This window comes from Haliotis asinina, chromosome 3 (assembly GCF_037392515.1).
Source record: "Haliotis asinina isolate JCU_RB_2024 chromosome 3, JCU_Hal_asi_v2, whole genome shotgun sequence".
Lineage (NCBI taxonomy): Eukaryota > Metazoa > Mollusca > Gastropoda > Lepetellida > Haliotidae > Haliotis > Haliotis asinina.
The window spans coordinates 85,815,433-85,838,895 of NC_090282.1; the positions used below are offsets into that span (position 1 = coordinate 85,815,433).

At 42.7% G+C, this 23,463-nt stretch overlaps 1 protein-coding gene across 1 annotated transcript; it reads left to right on the plus strand.

The window, feature by feature from the left end:
- Nucleotides 1-721: 721 nt before the first annotated feature.
- LOC137278657 (cartilage matrix protein-like) lies at nt 722-23,417 on the plus strand. Its single transcript, XM_067811159.1, has 10 exons — nt 722-855; nt 3,980-4,007; nt 12,806-13,081; nt 14,516-14,818; nt 15,234-15,281; nt 16,774-17,050; nt 17,334-17,623; nt 18,147-18,176; nt 18,483-19,040; nt 19,558-23,417. Exons 1-10 carry the CDS (start codon nt 811-813, stop codon nt 19,563-19,565), a joined length of 1,863 nt encoding a protein of 620 aa, XP_067667260.1. The 5' UTR covers nt 722-810; the 3' UTR covers nt 19,566-23,417.
- The last annotated feature ends 46 nt before the right edge of the window (nt 23,418-23,463 follow it).

Below are 23,463 nucleotides of genomic sequence, written 5' to 3' on the forward strand. Positions count from 1 at the left end.
AGTTATGATTGTGAATGCAGACACCCAGTATAACCCGGGGCCACGTGCGTGTGGTCTCCATTACCTACTGCTGCCCTTGTGACCCACTGCTCGTACGTGGCCGTGCCAACCACTGCGGAGATGGCTCTATGTGGTCGTGGTGAGCCATACACGCTGTGGTTTCTCACCTGCTCCTTGAAGCCAGGTAAAAGGTAATTACAGGTAAACACCGGTAAGAGCTTAAAGCCCGCCCACACCACCAGACTGAAGATAGGACATCGAAGCGGAAATGTAGTCACCACAAGGTTTTCGTTTTCGGTTTGAGAGAAACTGTCCTCATTTCGCCATATGTCATCTTGATTAAACAACACTTGACAAATATACCTGTCCGTCGTGGCGGAAATATCTGACGTTCCGTGGGTTCCTAGTAGTAATCAGTTATCTAAAGTGTTTGAAAGAAAACATGACCATATGTCAATATTATCGTGTTTTGGTCACGTCACGTTAAAGCAATGCCAACATTTGGGTCATATACTGGCCTAAGTGTTCATTCATAACAATTCCTTCGACCCTTGACCTTTGTTTCGATTGGTTGAGTGACGTCGATGATCCGAATATGGCGGTAGTACTATACTGGCGTACAGCCAACGGGATTCGGTCTGCGTCACGGTTTAGACTGTCTTACTCATTGTGGCGGGAGCCGAGCAGCTATAAGCGGAAACTGGGATGAGAAAACCCTACTTTTAAACACAGGTGTGGGTAGCCCCTCTCCAGTCGGACTCGACACTCTGTCAGCGACACACTTACTTTACCAGACTGTGTAAACACATCATGCGGTCTCTGCTACATTTCCTCGCCTTTGCCCTAATCCTCAAGGTAAGTCAACGTCTACTTGCATACCTGTATGTATACCTGCCCGGGACGCCGGTGTGACAAAACTTGACATCTCAGAACACACCGACCTACCGCACAGACTTCTTTATGTCGATACAAGCATGCAGCTGATAAGATTAGAGCTCTTCACATTGCGCAGCGAGTTATAATTTCTGCGTCAGTTGGTTTAATCTTTGGCTGTTATCGTGATAACATGTATGGCACATCTACATGTATGGATCTGGGGCATTGTCACGGTCGTAATCATGAGTGGTTGTTGTGCATGAGACTTGCCGTAACGTCGCTATATGTGACACGAGCTTCTAGTTTCTATTTCTCGTGTTTGATATGATCTGTGTCACATGTCATATTCTACTTGATTAGTTCATTACATGTCACTGAAAGTGTTGACGAGGGGCTTTCATTTCATGTCACCCCAAGTGTTCACGAACTGATTATTCATGGTGTTTCACTGAAACTTCTGGCGGACTTCTTTCATGGTGTGTCACTGAGAGTGTTGACGGGATGCTTTCATGGTGTGTCACTGAAAGTGTTGACGGGATGCTTTCATACCATGTTCATGAAAGTGCTAGCGCACTGCTTTCATGGTGTATCACTGAAAGTGTTGTGGGGCACTGCTTTCATGGTGTGTCACTGAAAGTGTTTATGGGAGGTTTTCATGGTGTGTCACTGAAAGTGTTGACGGACTGCTTTCATATCATGGTCATGAAAGTGTTGGCACACTGCTTTCATGGTGTTTCACTGAAAGTGTTGACGTGCTGCATTCATAGTGTGTCACTGAAAGTGTTGACGGGATGCTTTCATATCACGTTCATGAAAGTGTTGGCGCACTGATTTCATGGTGTGTCACTGAAAGTGTTGACGGTAGGTTTTCATCGTGAGTCACTGAGAGTGTTGACAGTATGATTTCATATCACGTTCATGAAAGTGTTGGCGCACTACTTTCATGGTGTGTCACTGAAAGTGTGGACGGGAGGTTTTCATAGTGTGTCACTGAAAGTGGTGACGGGATGCTTTCATATCACGTTCATGAAAGTGTTGACGGGACGCTTTCGTGGTGTTTCACTGAAAGTGTTGATGGGCTGTTTTATGTTGTGCCGCTGAAAGTATTGGAGGGCTGCTTTCACGGTCTCTCAATGGAAGCGTTGATGGGATGCTTTCATATCATATTCATGAAAATGTAGTAGAACTGCTTTCATGGTATTCCACAGAAAGTGCTAATGTTCTCCCAATTTCCCGTCCTTCATCTCAGATCAGTATAAGTCACATAGTGAAACTTAAAGTTGTGCTAGCATTGGAAGACTCAATCATGTTTCGACGAAAACAGATTGTGAATATTGAAGCTCTCTGAATAAGGATTCCAATTAGGCAACCCAGTATTCGCCCTCACTGACCTCCAGTGTCAGTGGAATGTGACACGACGAGGTGTACACACTGATGTCCTCTAGAGCATGGCTGGGATTCATGCCTTGTTGGCACGTTATTGATTGCACAATAATACCAGCTCATATTGATATTAAATGTGCCTGATTGCTCGGTTAAAGTAGATTAAATGACGACATTAAATACTTGTAAGAAGCATATCAATAGAGCGTGCTGGCGTATCCAAGTCCTGATCAATATGGAGTGTCATTGCACATGCATTTTATCAACAGTTCTGAGAGTTCTTCTGCTTGTTCTTACAATCTAGATGAGCTGTACCATCAGTATCACCCAAAAGGATTCAAGTCAATATCTCAGCTCTTTTGATGTGATACAGCTTCGCCGGGGGAATTGATTTTCCATAACTATAAAAACAACCCATTTTACTGTTAAAATGTAAATGTTTTGCTTCCATATTTGACCAAGGGGCAGTGAGTTACAGGGGTAGTGGTGACATGGTTGACATCCTCCCGAGGTGGACACTTCTTCGGCCAACACTCAGCTGCTGACGTGTGTACAATTTGTATCATCACTTCACAGGTCAACTATGGCTCTCTTGATGGGTCATCTTTGGCTGTATGACTCAGGCTGTTACAAAGTCATCGAATGACGAACACATGCCGGCAAGCTACACCACTGGGTTTAACTTCGATATGGACAGTGAATGCGAGTGCGCGACTGTATGCGTATGTTGATGTGCGCTTGTGTGTGGGATTGGAATGATACAAATCATGATACGTTATCACCAGGGAAATACGTCACTTCTTCAAAATGTCAGCTTTATTGGAAATTGATCAGACGATCAATCTCTCTTCTATAAATCATCACATTTGTTGCCACTCAAAATATGCTTACTACCCCTGGCTCTCCTACCAAACACCGGGACCACCCACAGATCCCTCACAGGGCAACTCTGGCCATAACCAATGCTTGCTCATGATGAGCAGAAGTGAAATACTTGTTATCCACGAAAGTCTGTGACACGACAGCTCCACCTGCAATTATAACCTGACATGCACTGGCGCCAGGGTGCTCCACTTCTTGAAATTGTAATTTCGCCTTGTGCAAGAAAACCTTCAGCCATAAGAGCATTTGATAATCAGCATGAAAGTTTCTCCTTTTTCCCCCAGTCCGACATTTCACACGGTTTGGTTTAACAGATATGTTCATGCAACCTTCACCTTGCATGTCACATTTAACACGGAACATGCTACGAATAATAGTTGTCGAATGAGACTGTTTATTTTCTCGAGTCGATTGAAGACACAAGGCAAACACCATGAAAAACTAAAAGCATTCAGACTGGTTCTCCCTGTGGATGTGTGTGTCGCCGTTGATAAGGTACTTATTACTTACATACATATCACACTGCCTTCAGAGATATCGAGTTATGAAGCATACCACGAACACACACTGCAGCAGTGTTCCATCTATCTCCAGTCGATGTGTGCCCTGCTGACCTGGGAAATTCCACTAGTTCTTGTCTTTCACCGTTTTGGAACTAGGATGTGAATTACATGCGATTATATTTCATTTTACTCTCAAAGCTGAAATAATAGCCCCTAGCAGCCTGCCGCAGGGGGATCTCGAGATGCCCTTCATCTCCATATATATCACTCAAGAATGTTTTGTGACCTAATGTCCCGTCAATGCATTAAATTGCTCGCACTTTCTCTCATTCCAGATCAGTGCTCATGCTGAGAAGATATCAGGTAGGAGAAGTTTGTCTATCCCACCCTTATGTACAAAGTGATAATGTCAGACCAGGGAACACTCTCTCCTGTATCCATTAAAACTGTTCCTCACAGGTAAACAGGTCAATGCGTGTTCCCTGGGTACATGGTAAACATCTGTACATCAGATAATGTACGTGGGGAATAAACACCCCTAGGACATCGGTAGGTCATTGACACCTAGGACCTTGTCACTTAGGACGTTGTCACCTAGGATGCTGCCACCTTGAACATTGTCACTTAGGGCATTGACGCCTGGGACATTATCACATAGGACATTGCCACCTATGACATTGCCTCCTGGGACGTTGCCGCTTAGGGACATTGTGACCTTAGATATTGCCGCTAAGGGACATTGTCACCTAGGACATTTCGATCTTCAAACAAAGTGAACTGAGGAATTTCTCCAAATTAACGATACATGAATTTGAATTATTATTTCAATCTGTTTGACTACTAATAATATGCCAGTTCAGTGTTTCCATTAGATCTGACATATGGGATATGTGTTATTTGTTAATTCTTTATCCACCCAAAGATTAATGACTCACATAGGTTATGTGAATCACCAAATATCGACGTACATCTAACTACTACCGTAGATCCGAAACCACCTCAATGGCCTCACACGCTCTCAGTATACCACCAACACACTCAGGGGTACCCACAATACAAAAATCTTGTCCACCTAATAGCTCTGTCTTGAGCTATACACACAAAACAACAGTTTGATAAGTCTAACACAAGCTCCACCGACAAACAACAACTTGATCGGTCTAGCATGAGTTCGACATGCAAAGCAACAACTTGATCGGTCTAGCATGAGTTCGACATGCAAAGCAACAACTTGGTCAATTTAACATGAGCTCTACCCACAAACCAACAGCTTGATCGATTCGATACAAGCTCTGTACACCAACCAACAACTTGGTCGATCTAACACAAACTCTACTCACAAACCAACAGCTTGGTTGATTCAATGCAAACTCTACACACTAACCAACAACTTGGTCAGTCTAACTCAAAATCTACTCACAAAACCAACAGCTTGATCGATTCAATACAAACTCTACACACAAACCAAATACTTGGTCGATCTAACACAAACACTACACACAAACCAACTACTTGGTCGATCTAACACAAACTCTACACACAAACCAACAACTTGGTCGATCTAACACAAACTCTACACACAAACCAACAACTTGATATATCCAATCATTTGTGAGACCTTTCTTACGCTCACAGTAAAACGATAAGATACAACCACAGCCGAATGTTTTACTCTTTTCCCCGACACTTTTAACTGAACGTAGCTGAAGTGATATGTATGTAAGATATGTAACTGAAGTGATATATATGTATGATATGTAACTGAAGTGATATATATGTATGATATGTAACTGAAGTGATATATATGTATGATATGTAACTGAAGTGATACTGGAACGTATATCATTTATTCGCGTGCGTCCTCCTGCTATTTTCTGTTCTGCCTTACAAGGAATCTCGACAGTATCTCCCTGTTATACACGACGGACACGTAGACTGGTGGTGGAGTTATACGGGTATCGTCAAGGTCTCGGGGAGTTTCCAGAGAATATTTCCGTCTTCCGCATAGTTTTAGTTGAGATTCCCGGGAAAGGTCCTCGGAATTAAAGAGGGAAGTAGGACGTACATTCATTTTTATTCATGAAATGTCTCGGGTGGTTTAGTCAGGGCTGGGTTTTCCCATGCAGTCATGCCTTTTATCAGTCTGACTGTGCCCTGAGGTGGGCGACCTCTAGCCATGAACGCAAGAAGAGGACAGACGCGATTTCAGCAGAACCCTCAAAACCTTGTGTTAAATGGCGGGAGAAGGTCATGGTCACAAATATAAACACTGTGTATGGTGAAAGTCAAAACCACCCGAATGACTTTTGTACACAACGCCAACGCTGCACACTGCTATTACCTGCGCAGTTTCGCTTGTGACGACAGGTCGGATAGACTTACTTCTGCATGAATGCAACTCCCTGACGAAGACTCTCCGGTAAAACATTTGTACTGAAGCACCAGATGTAAGAATACTGCCTCTTCTCCCCCGCATCTACACACAGATTGCTTCCATCTGCAAAGTAATGACACCCCCTGTACAAAACAAAAATACGTGCATGTTTTAATTACAATTTTCATTACTGTTTTGTTCAGCTGTTAGGGTTGTTTTATATAGTTCCTTTGTCATCTTCTATCTCTCATAAAGCGCATTCCTTGAATATTATTATTATGTTACCTCCTACATCCATATACGTATATCTACTGCAGTTAGCATCCTTCCCTCCCTTCTCCTTTGAGGAAACATTAGTCGAGTCAGTGCACTCTGAGTATGTGTCGTTTCATTTGTACATGTTTCTGGTAAAACAGGTTTGGACAGGTGCATATCTTGAGTACTGGCGTTATCTACTCACCGTAAATCATATAGTCGGTCTGATTAGCAGTAGGCAATATTTTTGACGTGTACAGGCTATATATCGTCTTTTTGAGTGGTTTGGGTGTGTTATAAGTCGTTTGTTCATAACTATTTTATATCCTTTAAACTAGAATTCATCAAGTGTTACCTGACATTTAACTGAAGAAACCATTTTAGCGCTTTCACAAATCAATCGCCGACTTTATCATCAGATTAACGTACTTGATGCTAGATCATCACATTAACGTTCTTGATGCTAGATCATCAGATTAACGTTCTTGATGCTAGATCATCAGATTAACGTTCTTGATGCTAGATCATCAGATTAACGTTCTTGATGCTAGATCATCACATTAACGTTCTTGATGCTAGATCATCAGATTAACGTTCTTGATGCTAGATCATCAGATTAACGTTCTTGATGCAAGATCATCAGATTAACGTACTTGATGCTAGATCATCAGATTAACGTTCTTGATGCTAGATCATCACATTAACGTTCTTGATGCTAGATCATCAGATTAACGTTCTTGATGCTAGATCATCACATTAACGTTCTTGATGCTAGATCATCAGATTGACGTTCTTGATGCTAGATCATCAGATTGACGTTCTTGATGCTAGATCATCAGATTAACGTTCTTGATGCTAGATCATCAGATTAACGTTCTTGATGCTAGATCATCAGATTGACGTTCTTGATGCTAGATCATCAGATTAACGTTCTTGATGCTAGATCATCACATTAACGTTCTTGATGCTAGATCATCAGATTAACGTTCTTGATGCTAGATCATCACATTAACGTTCTTGATGCTAGATCATCAGATTAACGTTCTTGATGCTAGATCATCAGATTAACGTTCTTGATGCTAGATCATCAGATTAACGTTCTTGATGCTAGATCATCACATTAACGTTCTTGATGCTAGATCATCACATTAACGTTCTTGATGCTAGATCATCAGATTAACGTTCTTGATGCTAGATCATCAGATTAACGTTCTTGATGCTAGATCATCAGATTAACGTTCTTGATGCTAGATCATCACATTAACGTTCTTGATGCTAGATCATCACATTAACGTTCTTGATGCTAGATCATCACATTAACGTTCTTGATGCTAGATCATCACATTAACGTTCTTGATGCTAGATCATCACATTAACGTTCTTGATGCTAGATCATCACATTAACGTTCTTGATGCTAGATCATCAGATTAACGTTCTTGATGCTAGATCATCAGATTAACGTTCTTGATGCTAGATCATCAGATCAACGCTTATGATACTAGATCATCAGATTGACGTACTTGATGCTAGATCATCAGATTAACGTTCTTGATGCTAGATCATCAGATTAACGTTCTTGATGCTAGATCATCAGATCAACGCTTATGATACTAGATCATCAGATTAACGTTCTTGATGCTAGATCATCAGATCAACGCTTATGATACTAGATCATCAGATTGACGTACTTGATGCTAGATCATCAGATTAACGTTCTTGATGCTAGATCATCACATTAACGTTCTTGATGCTAGATCATCAGATCAACGCTTATGATACTAGATCATCAGATTAACGTTCTTGATGCTAGATCATCAGATTAACGTACTTGATGCTAGATCATCAGATTAACGCTTATGATACTAGATCATCAGATTAACGTTCTTGATGCTAGATCATCAGATTAACGTTCTTGATGCTAGATCATCAGATCAACGCTTATGATACTAGATCATCAGATTGACGTTCTTGATGCTAGATCATCAGATTAACGTTCTTGATGCTAGATCATCAGATTGACGTTCTTGATGCTAGATCATCAGATTAACGTTCTTGATGCTAGATCATCAGATCAACGCTTATGATACTAGATCATCAGATTGACGTTCTTGATGCTAGATCATCACATTAACGTTCTTGATGCTAGATCATCAGATTAACGTTCTTGATGCTAGATCATCAGATTAACGTTCTTGATGCTAGATCATCAGATTAACGTTCTTGATGCTAGATCATCAGATTAACGTTCTTGATGCTAGATCATCAGATTAACGTTCTTGATGCTAGATCATCACATTAACGCTTATGATACTAGATCATCAGATTGACGTACTTGATGCTAGATCATCAGATTAACGTTCTTGATGCTAGATCATCAGATTAACGTTCTTGATACTAGATCATCAGATTGACGTTCTTGATGCTAGATCATCAGATTAACGTTCTTGATGCTAGATCATCAGATTGACGTTCTTGATGCTAGATCATCAGATTAACGTTCTTGATGCTAGATCATCAGATTAACGTACTTGATGCTAGATCATCACATTAACGCTTATGATACTAGATCATCAGATTGACGTTCTTGATGCTAGATCATCAGATTAACGTTCTTGATGCTAGATCATCACATTAACGTTCTTGATGCTAGATCATCAGATTAACGTTCTTGATGCTAGATCATCAGATTAACGTTCTTGATGCTAGATCATCAGATTAACGTTCTTGATGCTAGATCATCAGATCAACGCTTATGATACTAGATCATCAGATTGACGTACTTGATGCTAGATCATCAGATTAACGTTCTTGATGCTAGATCACCAGATTAACGTTCTTGATGCTAGATCATCAGATTAACGTTCTTGATGCTAGATCATCAGATTAACGTTCTTGATGCTAGATCATCAGATCAACGCTTATGATACTAGATCATCAGATTGACGTACTTGATGCTAGATCATCAGATTAACGTTCTTGATGCTAGATCATCAGATTAACGTTCTTGATGCTAGATCATCAGATTAACGTTCTTGATGCTAGATCATCAGATTAACGTTCTTGATGCTAGATCATCAGATAAATGTACTTGAAGTTGGAGTGTGACTATATCTCACATCGAAGTAACCTTATAGTCTCTATGTGACAGAAACCTCAATAACGTGATTTCTTCTCTTTATTTTTTCAGTTTTTCGTGTCGTTGGAAAACTGGTCATAGCGTATTAGGACACAGCTCCGTTTCTGGAATCACAAAACTTATATGATAAAGCTGAATGTGATGGCACGCATGACCATCAGAAAAGGAACAATGCATATTGGATCTGATTCATCCAAATAACCATTCCGAACTGTTGTTAATATAAACGTCATTATTGTGCAACATTTCCATAGCTCATCAACACACAACCATGGGGAGGTATGAGATTGTATGCTTCTCTACTCTCAATTGAATTGTCGAAATGACCCGTGTAAGCCTGCATGACAAGAATTCGTATATATTTTCGCTCGATTAAGATTGTTTGTTCTCAGGACCAATGTCTGTCTCCCTTATCAGGCTGGCAGTTCTCCATCGGCACTGACTGGCTTTGTATCATGTAACAGTTTTATCAACTGACGTCCACATCACAAGAACTGCTCCCCGCGGTTGGATTTAACAAAAGGCAATTGTATTCGCGAGACTTGAAATTCGACCCTTGAGCCAAGCCTTACCCAGGAGTAACGACTTTATCAAAGACCTGAAAGTTACTCATGGTGCTAATGCTAATTTTTAAAACCGCTTCTTTAAAACCAGAATATGATGCTAAGTTAGTTCATTCGTGAAAAAACGTATGAGGTGTGTGACTGTGTAATCCAAGGGTTAAAGCGTTCCCGCCGTTTTTTCCATCCGCACTACATTAAATTGAAGGTGCTTCTCTGTGCATTCCCAAACTTGCTTCGTGTTTTCGCAGGAAAAATCTCACTCACTCACTCACTCACTCACTCACTCACTCACTCACTCAATGCACACAAGTACATAGAGTAAAAGCAATAGTTGCTTCAATGAGGGATAATGATTCCTCTCACTAGATAACAGCACTGGTGTGTTGTCATTGGTACGGAGATAATGTTGTGTGAAGCCCCATGTTCTTCATAAACTACGTGTTCTTCACCCAACTGTTCACCTTTAGCCAGTAGATGACGAGATACACGGTGACTACGTAGGGTACATGATTCAAGCCGTAGAGATAGCGATTATTTATCACCAAGATATCTGATCGATTTTGAAGAACTGTGTGTGATAAAACGAGAAATCAATTGTGAGTCAGGCCACATGATGAAGAAGAAGCTTCCGGCCACTTATCTTGATGAAGTACCTTTTAAATAACTGTGTTGTAATTTGGGGAAGTTGTTATAACTGGGAAACGGTTTTATATGAAAATTAGTACATTTCCGTCTAGCCCTTTGAAAACTGACTCCGATAGTCACTCCGATATCCAACATGACTACAATGTGTGAAGCCCAGTTCTGGTGTCCCGCGCCGTGATATTGCTGGAATATTGCTAAAAACGGCGTAAAACTAAACTCACCCCTCAGTTGTACATGGAGTAAAGGTAGGAGGACCATGTCTCAGTCAGCCTCCTCCCCACTCCCCATGTCATTAACCGAATTAGTGATGCGATATCGTGATTAAAGTGAAAAAACTAATGGCAGTCAACAACACGAGCCATCACTTAATAAGCAGGAAGGATTACTGACCAAACTGCAGCGTAGACTGATTCCTGATGATACGAGAACGATACACTCGGCCGTGAAGAATCTTTACAACTACAAGGACATGTTGTCACGCCAATTCGACTATAGCCAACAGAACGGTAACGATATGTTGAATCACGATGTATATCTCCATAACAAATGCCGTGATACCTATCTCGGTAAATATCATGATACGTGTCTCAATAGCAATGCCATGATACAAATCTCGATATCAATACCGCGATACATATCCTGATAACAATGCCTTGATACGTATCCTGATAACAATGCCTTGATACGTATCCTGATAACAATGCCTTGATACGTATCCTGATAACAATGCCTTGATACGTATCCTGATAACAATGCCTTGATACGTATCCTGATAACAATGCCTTGATACGTATCCTGATAACAATGCCTTGATACGTATCCTGATAACAATGCCTTGATACGTATCCTGATAACAATGCCTTGATACATATCCTGATAACAATGCCGCGTTACAGTCGTCGCATGTAATACACAGGTTCAAATTGTAGCCTTATTCCTACGTACATCGTTTTGTGTCGACAATGTCTAATATAATGTCTAAGTAATATATTCGCAACGTGTCGCATGCAGCGACGCCCGCAGCGGTGTTTCAACTCCAGTCTAAACAGCATGTTTTATGGCTCCCCAAGGTAAATAGTATGCCATGAACGTGTTCTGATACTGTTTCTCTGCGTTAGGCCATAAAAAAGAATATACACAGACCCTGGTTATCGGTCAGACCCCATTCCGTTACAGTGACAACTGTTATGCACTCACAAACACTCATTATAAGTGTCCATAAATATATGCTGCTGTTTTATTTGATTGTGCCTGTTGTGTGGTTGTCCACTCCAAGTAATCCAGCTGCAATCCTAATTGCCACACAAGCAGTGGTGTACGCTTACAGTCTGGGCGTACTTGAGAACTTGATAGGTTCGGTAGTTGACCAAATGTGACAGTTTCCCTCCCACATACACATGCAGCTCAACAACTGGAACAATGTATGTATAAACACATATTGTTTAAATCAATGTCAATCCCCGCCCTGCACTCCCCCACATCGCCTGATAGTCGGAGCTTGGGGGATGGAGGACATACTGCACTTGTCACATGACTGTTAGGGTCATCAGTGCAAAGCCAGTACCACTTATACCTTGATACTGTATCACCTAGTGCATCTTCCATTCTTTGTGAAATACCGGAAAACACACAGACATGACTTGTATTATTAAATATTCTGAATATTTTAAGAAATATTTTACTGAAATGACACTGTGAAATACAGGTAATATCAAAATTTGAATTATTTTACGGATGGTATGTTTCGATTGCACTGAGCTTATTTGACCCTATACCTAATTATTTGGTAGCCGGAGGGTTCGATCCCCCAGTTCTGTTCCACAGACGGGTTCGAAACCAAATAATTTTATCCACGCAGCAGAGTGGGTGGTAAATGCAAATTAAATCACTCGCTCACACCTTACCCAAGTGCAAGTTTTCATGATGCTAACATCGACATGAACTCGGTTTTTAAGGCAACTTGAAGGAACTGAAGTTGTATTTTCGAAACACTCAATCGCTCACACACTCACTCAAATTCACTCACTCAGTCGGACTACAACGCAGACATTTCTGCACATCCAGCTGTCTACACCCAAATAAACCATCAGAATTAGCGGGGAAAGATACAGCGTGAGGCGAGTAAATGCCTATTGACACTACAGCTAGCAGCACTGTTTTACTTGATTGTGAAACCGTGTTTTGCAGAGTCTTTGGAATGCCACGAGAAGGTAGCTGATGTCGTCTTCGTCCTCGACTCCTCGGTCAGCCTGAGGGAGACAGATTACGACGCCCAACTAGACTTCGTGAAGATGCTAGTAGACACCTTTGCCGTGGGTCCCAAAAATATCCGAGTTGGTATGATGACATTTGGGACTGACATGAGACTGGACTTCAACCTGAAGGAGCACCAGAACAAGGAGGGGTTGAAGGCCGCCATCAGCAGAACTTCCTACCTCGGTGACCGACAAGGAACAAACACGGGTAGGCTGAAGTGAACACATTCTCTGATTAAGGCTTAGTTGGGGATGAAGGCGACATCCGACGTCAGCCTGTAATCTCTACCTCAGTCTGTATTATCTCATTATAAAAGAAATACACGCGTTTCGAGTTGCAATTAAAACTCAGAACGCGATGACTGTCTTTCTTCAGGTGAAGAGCTATGGCCCTATAAACCCCTCTCAGCATGATCCTCTACCCTCTGCACCATAGCTCGCCCCTCTTCCTCACCACAGACACACATCCATGATCCTGTACCCTCTCCACTATAGCTCGCCCACACCACACAGACACATCCATGATCCTGTGCCCTCTCCACTATAGCTCGCCCCTCTTCCACACCACACAGACACATCCATGATCCTGTACCCTCTCCTTCATAGCTCGCCCCTCTTCCACACCACACAGACACATCCATGATCCTGTACCCTCTCCACTATAGCTCGCCCCTCTTCCTCACCACACAGACACATCCATGATCCTGTACCCTCTCCACTATAGCTCGCCCCTCTTCCACACCACACAGACAAATCCATGATCCTCTACCGTCTCCATCATAGCTCGTCCCTCTTCCACACCACACAGACACATCCATGATCCTGTACCCTCTCCACTATAGCTCGCCCCTCTTCCACACCACACAGACACATACTCGGGCTGTGTCTGCACAAATGACCACAAGAAACAAAAGGGTGCAGCTTACACTTACAATGACCATCTATAACCAGCCCCACCCACCCCTTCCTCGTGGTTTCACAGGTGCAGGTTTCATCCTACTGACCTCGTGTACTGCCCTACCGTTAGGGATAAGGAAAGATATATGGCCTTGCACGAGATTTGTGGTAAATTCATCTAAACGCAGTGGTGTGGAGCGTTGGATTCGAAGTCAAGCAGATCTTTTCCGCAGCTTGTAATGTTGCGTGTGGTGTCAGTGAGTGTGAACTGCCAAGCCAAAAGTCTGTCCCGTATGTCTGGTGTTATCATTGATGTGAAGATCTGTTACAGCCATGCAGTCAAAAGACATGCCTGCTGCTACTGGAGCTGTTATCCTGGTACATGAACCGTCATGATACCTCTCAGAAAAATAAGAAATTCTAGACTGCCGCTTGATTGGTGAGATCGGCATCATTGGTCCATGCTGGCAGGAGCGGCCACTTTCCACAGTAATGAACAGTGGCCAAACACCTGGATGAGAGACTTCTTGCATCTGGAGGCCATCGTGAAACATTATCGTGCGTTGTTTCACAGATCCGGCCACTACGCACAGACCACCATAGCAACGTTAGGATGACCGCACTGTTTTAACGACAACACTGTTTTAACGAAATTTGTCACTGCTACCACGGCCATAAGCTATGGATACGCAATGCTAGTTACACAGTGGTCAAGTGTAACTTGTATACTTATACTTGTCAACAGGAGAAGCACTTCAGTATGCACGTACCAAGATGTTCGAGAAGGAGAATGGCGGTCGAGACAATGCAGCCAAGGTCATTATACTCATCACTGATGGTTACTCGCACAACCTCGACAAGACACTATGGGAGGCATCTATGGCTCACAGCGATGGCATCGAGGTGTTCGCCATTGGGGTGGGTGGGATGGACGACAGAGAACTGCGGGGCGTCGGATCCGAACCCAAAGACAAACATGTGTTCCGGGTAGACAACTATAAAGCCCTCCCCCATATACAGAAAGCCCTGGAACACAGGACCTGTGAACGTAAGTACACGTCATGTAGCATCACAGAAGTGTTTTGACCTGTAGTTCTTTTTCGTGAGGTTTCACCAATTTGCTGAACTTCCGACATCTGATTCACTTTCCACACAACGCCATGATGGAACTTGAATATTTCTCCAAACGGCATGATAGAACGAATAGTCACTAAAATATCTTCCAATTGATGTTAGCCATCAAAACCTTCTGAATTACCCAACTGATGATTCCTGTAAAGCTATCCAATACTTTTCACAGAGCGCACATATGACCAAATGTTTGACACAGTCATCAGCAGCTGAATAAAACATCATTGCGTATATTGTGAATATGTGTGTTTGATAGGACGGCAGTATGCAATGAAAACAGCATAAAACTATAAAAGTATAAAGTTGTATTGATTTGTATTTTCGCTTTGCAGTTCCCCATAACGACCAGAGCAAGCCGGGGCCGTCTGTAAAGCCAGATAGTAAGTTTCTATCGCTTGGTTGTAAATAGTCTCGTAAACCGTTTAAATAGGAATGTTTTTCTCCCTCACATACACACACACATATGCTCGCACGCACAGACGGGCGACTAGGACTATGACAGTATTTAAGTACAAACGTCTCGGTGGTTCCAGGGCAGGGTAAAGAAATGAACATACCACCATGAGACAGATGTGTGACACATTCCTCCTCGGGCGATATAACATGTCAAGTCTCAAGTGCACGACGGACAGTGCAAAGGCACAAAGTCGACGTCTATCCCGGTGCTTTGTTATCAGACATACTCAAGTGTTTGGCTGAAAGCGACCTATCTTGTGAAATATTGAGGGAAGCAGCTATGGCGGAAGACAAGGTATGCGATACACACGGTCATTGACGACGTGAAGTGTGGACAATCACAATCCGAAAGAGACAAAAAAATTAAATATTAATGTTCCTCCAAAGTCCATTCACACACAAAAAAAACAGCGCTTTTAAGGAGGAAAGAGTATATGTGACCTACTTACTGTCAACATACAAATGACAAATTTCTTTATGCCCAATTAAACTCACTTTAAAGGTTCTCATCGCGTGAAGAATACCCCTAAAAACTGGAATTATTTTTTCTTGAAAACTGATATTCCATGAGTTCATAAGATGTCAACATCAGTCAAATGAAATTCAAATTTTGAAGCTACATGAAAATCAATGCCTGTATTCAGTGGAAAACATTTGACAAATTCATACAAGCAATATTGGATGTGGTATTTCGGCTATTTGGTACGCAGGATTATACTATAGTGCAGTCAATGCACGTAACAAAAATACAGACGCGTCCGAAGTAGAGCTAGGAGAAGTAGAAAAGTTATAGTTTTGAAGGAAATATAAGTAGTTGTACATTTAGTAGTACACGTAAAGTGGGTATGGATGTAGAAGTTCAGGTCAATGACCGAGGTTTACAATGCAGGCTGCAGAGTGCACTGCTCACGCAGTACCACTGATTGCTTCTCCCTGCAGAACACCAGTGAACTCACCAAGATACAACCCACGGCAGACCTAGCTAACCGACGATAGAATGGGTTTACCGATTTACAGTCACACGTTAACCTGCTGTACCCTTTGGGTGCAGTAACCGAGGACCGTACATATAGATGATTGTTTCAGTGACAAATGCAAGAATTACTTATGTACTGATATACAGTGGCAGCTATATGAGTAAAGCACTAGTTAGCCTCTACTGTGTGCATGGGGATACATCACCTTCTGGAAGCCATCTATCATCATACCTTTATATTAATTAGTAATTAGTATAATAAGTAGTGTAATCTTATATTAATTGATTAGTTCAACTACATGAACTCTGGTAACTCAAGTGGAATCTGTTTGGTATGTGGTAGCTTTGCTCGAATAACATTAACTGATCACTGGTTCAGATAGTATAAGTGTTACAAGGGGCCATCTACATGAGGTTCTATAACAAAACTTTGTCTGCAGCAGGGTGTGGCGGGAAGCCGGCAGACGTCTACTTTATCGTGGACAGCTCCTCCAGTATCTGGAAGCCTGACTTCCACAAGCAGCTGGACTTCATCAAGGAGGTCATCGGTCAGTTCGACCTCGGCCAGGACAGCACCAGAGTCGGCGTCATTACATTCAGCGACGGCATTCATCCCATCATCCCTCTCTCCGGAAGTCAGAGCCGCCAGTATTTGGAAGAACAGATCGAGAAGATCCCGTACACTGGGGGCGGAACAAACACTGGTGGAGCTATTAGGTGAGACATCTTTACATTTCTTTTTGCATGTGCAGGATATTTCGTTTAAGGTACCTTGTTACAATAGAATCCCAGCTCTATCGGGGACTATCTGGCAAGCGTAACCTAATTCCGTTGTTACAATCATAAATCATAAGATTATTTGGTACATTTAAGGTATCCGGAGCTAAAACGCCTCTTCAAGAAACAACTAAATCAACATAAAAAGTCTATCGTTTCTGTTTTTCATCTTAGAAAGGGTACTCCCGAATACCCCTTAAGTCAGTCGCCTTGGTCTTCACAGGTATCTCACCGACCACGGATTTTCTGCTGCTATTGCCAGACCGGAAGTTGCTCATGTAGCTATTCTGATGACAGACGGCCAGTCAAAGAACCTGACGAACACATACTTGCAGTCCCGGCGTGCCCACAAAGCCGGCATCTATCTCTTTGCTATCGGAATTGGGCAATTTGTTGACACACTTGAGCTGAACGACATCGCAAGCAACCCTGACAAAGACTTTGTATTCCAAGTGGACGACTACACGGCCTTGACAAGCATCAAGGAACTACTCGCAATAAAGACCTGTCAAGGTATGTGCTCTAAGTTGGATCATGTATGCATGATGAAAGCGCCGTGCAGATTAGAGCCCCTCATTGTTGTTATTATGACTGTGTTAGTTTCCGGATGAACACCCTTTACTGCTGGAATACGGCTGGCTTGGAAATAAACCTTTATTCACTCACTCACTAAGTGGCTCCCCTGCCACATGACCCAGTTCCTGATACCGAGTTGTGCTGTGGAAGGTTTATGTTGAAGTATGTTCTGACCGCCTGCTCAGTACGATCGCTTTGTGGAACGATCGAGACCCGTGTATGACACAGGAGCCGGAATATCATCGGTCAGTGTGGCCCTTGGCGCGTAATGGGGCTTACAGTTCCCGGCACTCTGTATTTGTCAACCGGACAATCCTTGTCAACCAGACACCCGAATCCCGAATCCGTGTGACACGCACAGCTGAGTGAACAAAAACTTTAGTCATCTCATTACCCTCTAAGGTTTCTTACAGGGAAGAGGATAGACATCGTTGTTCATTTCTTTTGTTGTCTGTTTCAGTGCCCCAGAAGTTTATGAAGGATCAGCCAAGTAAGTGTCTTCATTCCTCTTTTTGACAGACGCGGGTAATTAACGTGTGTGGTGGGCTGCAAATCGTTGGCTGCTGTCCCATCGAGCATTTTTAGCTGTGTGCATGTCTGAGAATGGGAATAATTCGCCTCATTATATAATTATACTACTTGGAAGTCAACTCATTTCCAGGACCTGTAAGAATTCATATTAATGTAACGACCTGTATATCTCTATCGCGGAAAGAAATGGACTGTAAGCATACAAACATTCTTACAGCGGCAATAAACATGTGGTTAGAAGTCAATAAATTATATCTGATTTCAGGTTCGTGCAGCATTGACACGGCCACTGACGTCATGTTTGTGTTAGACTCCGGAGCCATTGGTCGACGTCACAGTCACATGATCGAACATCTCATTGCTGACGTAGTCCGCGAGATGGAATCGGAGCACCACGTGACTCGTGCCGGAATCATCCGAGAGTCCTGTTCTCAAACCCCCGACATAGGCTTGTCGCAATACGATAATGCACATGCATTCAAACGTCATTTGAAGAGTGTCGAGCATAAAGGACTTCAACCACTCATTCAAAAGTTAAGGAGGTACAGCTTCAAGTCGCGTTATGGCGGACGGAAGTCATCTCAGAAAATTGCAGTCATATTTGTTGACGATATACTTGACAATCCAGGGCCCACAATTCTTGAGGCAAGGAGAGCGAAATCCACCAACATCCGGGTCATTGTGGTCGCTACGGGCAACCATTATGATGAGAAACAGCTTGAGCAATTAGTCACGTCTCCAGCCTCAAGAAACATTGTGCACGTCGACCACTACAAAAACATCGGCGAGGCCAAAGGGAGGTTACTCTATTCAATGTGTGCAGGTAATACATGTATGTTTACAACATGTCCACCTTGTGAGTTGTTGAATGTTTTGAGATCTCAAGTCCGTGATTTCACAAAGAAAGTCATGTTACAATGTCTGGCTGCAAGCTGATTACTGTGTGCGCAATACAAAGAAACGGATAAAGTCCAGTGACAATGATATGTTGCACCACAAGAAAAGGCAATCCGTTTAATGTTCTCCTTGATTAACAAGTATATAGTACTAACATGTATATAATATAGTCCGTCAGATCTGCTATTTTTGACCACACTATTTCATGAACAAGTACGGTAGTTCCTCCAGGATGGTGTACACGATCTATTCTGGCATACGTGTATGTAGACGTAAGAAATGACCAGGAAGTAACTATTACAGGTACTCGGACACTCAACACAGTGTTTGTAGTGCTGGAGTTACCTCCCTTGTATGTGGCACCCACGTAGTAAGGCAATCAGTATCTGTTTCCTACAAAAGCTCAATGCCTAAATGTTTATCACGATGCTTAATTATTTCAGGTCGATGACGACCTCATCAGACTGACTTCTGACGTCACCGACAACGATGATTTCCTGGATAAAGAAACAGCGTTCTTGCTCCTTACATGTGCCAACCTGGCTGCCTGCCAGAGGACGCAGCTCGCGCTGGTGTTATCATTGCATCGGATCCACTTGAAGATACAATCAACACTTCATGCTATTATGGGACCAAGACTTTTCTGAAGTACTGTTTGAGAATTTATATCAACAATTTGGTCAGTTGCAATCAAATCAACATTTACCACATACGCTCAAACGTTATGGATTCCACACATGTATTGTCCGCCGTGTACACATCTGTCATAGTTTCTTTCCCTCTGTCATTCATTCCGCCATTCTGAGTGTACGTGACGTACCTGGACAAAGACTTACCTGTACACTGCAGCATGCCTATTGTCACTGCATTTTGTGATTGTTAATATTGTTCGTGCACACAACACTTTATGTGTATGACTCGCACTACGGGTGTGTGACTCGCACTACGGGTGTGTGCCTCGCACTACGGGTGTGTGACTTGCACTACGGGTGTGTGACTCGCACTACGGGTGTGTGACTTGCACTACGAGTGTGTGACTCGCACTACGGGTGTGTGACTCGCACTACGGGTGTGTGACTCGCACTACGGGTGTGTGACTCGCACTACGAGTGTGTGACTCGCACTACGGGTGTGTGACTTGCACTACGAGTGTGTGACTCGCACTACGGGTGTGTGACTCGCACTACGGGTGTGTGACTCGCACTACGGGTGTGTGACTCGCACTACGGGCGTGTGACTCGCACTACGGGCGTGTGACTCGCACTACGGGGGTGTGACTCGCACTACGGGTGTGTGACTCGCACTACGAGTGTGTGACTTGCACTACGGGTGTGTGACTTGCACTACGGGTGTGTGACTCGCACTACGGGTGTGTGACTTGCACTACGGGTGTGTGACTACCTGTGCGTGCTCCTCTTCGAGCAAGTGGTATTGTGAGCCGCACTACGGGTTTGTGAATGCATATCTTACCAGCACAACGCATGCGTTAATGGGTGTGCGTGCTGCACTACGAGTGCGTGATTGTATGCGTGTATGCGTCACACTACATGTGGCAATGTCGGTATCGTTGTAGCGCATATGGTCGAGGACAGAAATACATATAGCGTGACCATGTGTATTGGAATTTGTTCACTGGTCTCGAGGGGACCATGGGTTTAGGGGCCCTCGATGTTTGTTTATGTTCCCTTCCCCCTTCGGGCTCAGGGAACATAAACAAACATCGAGAGTACCTCAACCCACGGTCACCGAGGGACCAGTTAACAACGCATTTATCGTACTAAACGCCTTAATGTTAATTTTGAACTGTTTGAAGTATGGGTATCGGATCGTACACTTCAGCCAACCTCCGTGAATCGAAAGATTAGAATCTTGCATCTTGCTGGGTGAAAAAACGTTTGAAAACATTTGAACGTTTTGACAAAATTTATTTGTTGTAAAGAGAGTCAAATGTTTTCGTAGCCATCTCTGGATTTTGCGGACGACACAAGGAAAACAGATTTTGAGTTATCTCTCTTTCATCGATTTCCATTCGCAAAACATCGGTACTTTACGTGCGTCATGCGTCATTTAATGTTATTCGAGATATAAAGTAACACCACGAAGTACCGAATGAGTTGCTATTGGCAACGGGGTATATTTCAATCAACCATGCATGTCAGTGGGGTACATTGAACAGAAGAGCGCTTAAGGAGACTGCATTTTGACAGTCGTTGGGGGTGTGTCTGATACCATTACGATGATAATATTGATCTGTAAAAAGAACTGTGAGTGTAGCAAGCGATGTAATATTATCCATTTATTTATTGTATCGATTTGATCGAGTATGTAAATATGTGCATCAAACATCGGATGTACAGCAGAGTGACTGTGATCTTCGTCCAGCAGTTCAGTTACGTCATGTCCGTATGTTTAAATAAGCCGTACATGCCATGAACTGGCATCTGTCACTCAGTCGAATGTACATTCCTGTGTAGGTCACAAATGCATGTCAGTCTGCAGCAAGCCTCCCTCGTCTGCCCTTGGTGAATATGGACGACAGACGTCTCTTTGTAAGGGAAGTGATACACCTCAACCCATGTCATTCCCACCGTCTCAGCTCAACATTTGTGTCACTGATATATTGTAGCAAGTGTCACAGTCCCCTGGTGGGGGAGGTCTATCACTCACTTCCGGGTGTCGTAAAAAATGCATTTTTTTTATTTCATCCTTCCCTTTTGGGATCTTCATTTGTATTTTTTGATTGAATCTATATTTATAAAAGATGTATTTAATTTAATTATACTTTATGTATAACTTATTTAATAGCTAAAGCCAAATAGAAAACATCTGTTGTATTCAGATACCTGCCATATGCTTATAGTGGTTGTTATGCTACTGAAGTTTCAATGTTATAATTTCTTGTTATTCGTTTGCCATTGATACAGCTTGATTGTTATATATTTTACAATACTGACGAGTCACCAGCACCGGCTCAGTAACTTCACGACACAGAGGAGTGTCTGCAACTTTCGGAGCCCAGCTGTGAAGGGCTGTGTTGATGGTAATGTTGCAACAAAGACGTTGGTCTGTACTCTTATGGTATCGCCTCTGAACGCCTTGGATCTAACTGGTTCAGAGGGTTTCCTCCTGGCTGTCTAAAACCGTCTCCACAGCACAGATGACACCATTTTCATTAGCTTTTCCCTCTTTGTTGGGACCTGTGAAAATGGCACTGTGTCAAGTACGATGGGTAGGATGGGTGTTCTGTGAGACACAGGCATGCATTCTGCCCACGGATGCACTGTACCAGAACGGACACATCTAGCTGGCGGAATAGCATGCTTCAGTGAATTGTTCACCTTTACTCTTTACCCACACAGTCCCCTGCGCACATTAGCGTGATATTACTCATTAGTGGTTTGGAAGGTAGTCCAACTATCCAAGGGTTAATTCGGAATCACAGAAAACCCATTGCCACCTGATGGAACAGTCTTTACAGGTTTGGGAGGAGATGTTTCCATCAGTTTGAATGTGGTTTAGTCTGTGATTGATAGTTTCGAACACGTATCGATAGTTACAGATCTAACTCCCAATGATGTGCATGTATATGTTACAGTCAGATTGTGTAACCAACCATTTCGTGAAACGACTAAACATTTCAGTCATTCGTGAAGTGACTGAGATGGTCAGTCGTTTCGCGTCATTTAATGTAACAACAATCAATATACTTAAAAATTTTCATGACAGTTCTCTTAATAACTTAACCTACAAAAGTGGATCACAATTTCAACATCACGTATTGTAACTAACAGTTTAAGCCTTCTGATACGAAGAAAGAAGCCTTGAAATTCAATGAACGGAGACCTTTATCATGTCCAGCCTATCGCTCAGAACAGTCCGAACTCCCATTGCATTACGTGGAAGCATTTGAACATCTTGCTACTGGTCCAACTGCAGGCTATCTATCCCATTCAAGGTATCGCTACCAAATTCCTGACTGTGGCTGTGAACGGAGGTGACCTCGTGTTCACACTACCACGCCAAACGACTAGGGGTGGCGGAGTTCATCTGGAGATGGTTGCTGATATTCATGCTTTCACGTTCTAGCCTGGGTTCTATTGTCGTCATATGTGTAATGTGTAAAGGTGGTACTACGTTGTTCAAAACTTTTCAGCCGCCCGTCTCGTGTTTTTATAATCCACCCATTGTTGTCTGTGTCCATCGCTCCCAGATAGGTTGTGATCACCTGTATTAGTTTATGCCAGGTTATATGCACATGCATATCGTGAGCTTATTGGCACAATAAATTGTTGAATGTTCATCATATAATGATTTTGTGTTTGTATTGACGACTCCAGGGTTACAAGGTA

Coding starts and splice junctions, on each gene's coding strand:
- LOC137278657 (XM_067811159.1), top strand. CDS start 811: ATGCGGTCTCTGCTACATTTCCTCGCCTTTGCCCTAATCCTCAAG. Junction 856..3,979: donor CCTTTGCCCTAATCCTCAAG/GTAAGTCAACGT, acceptor CTCTCATTCCAG/ATCAGTGCTCATGCTGAGAA. Junction 14,819..15,233: donor GGAACACAGGACCTGTGAAC/GTAAGTACACGT, acceptor TTCGCTTTGCAG/TTCCCCATAACGACCAGAGC.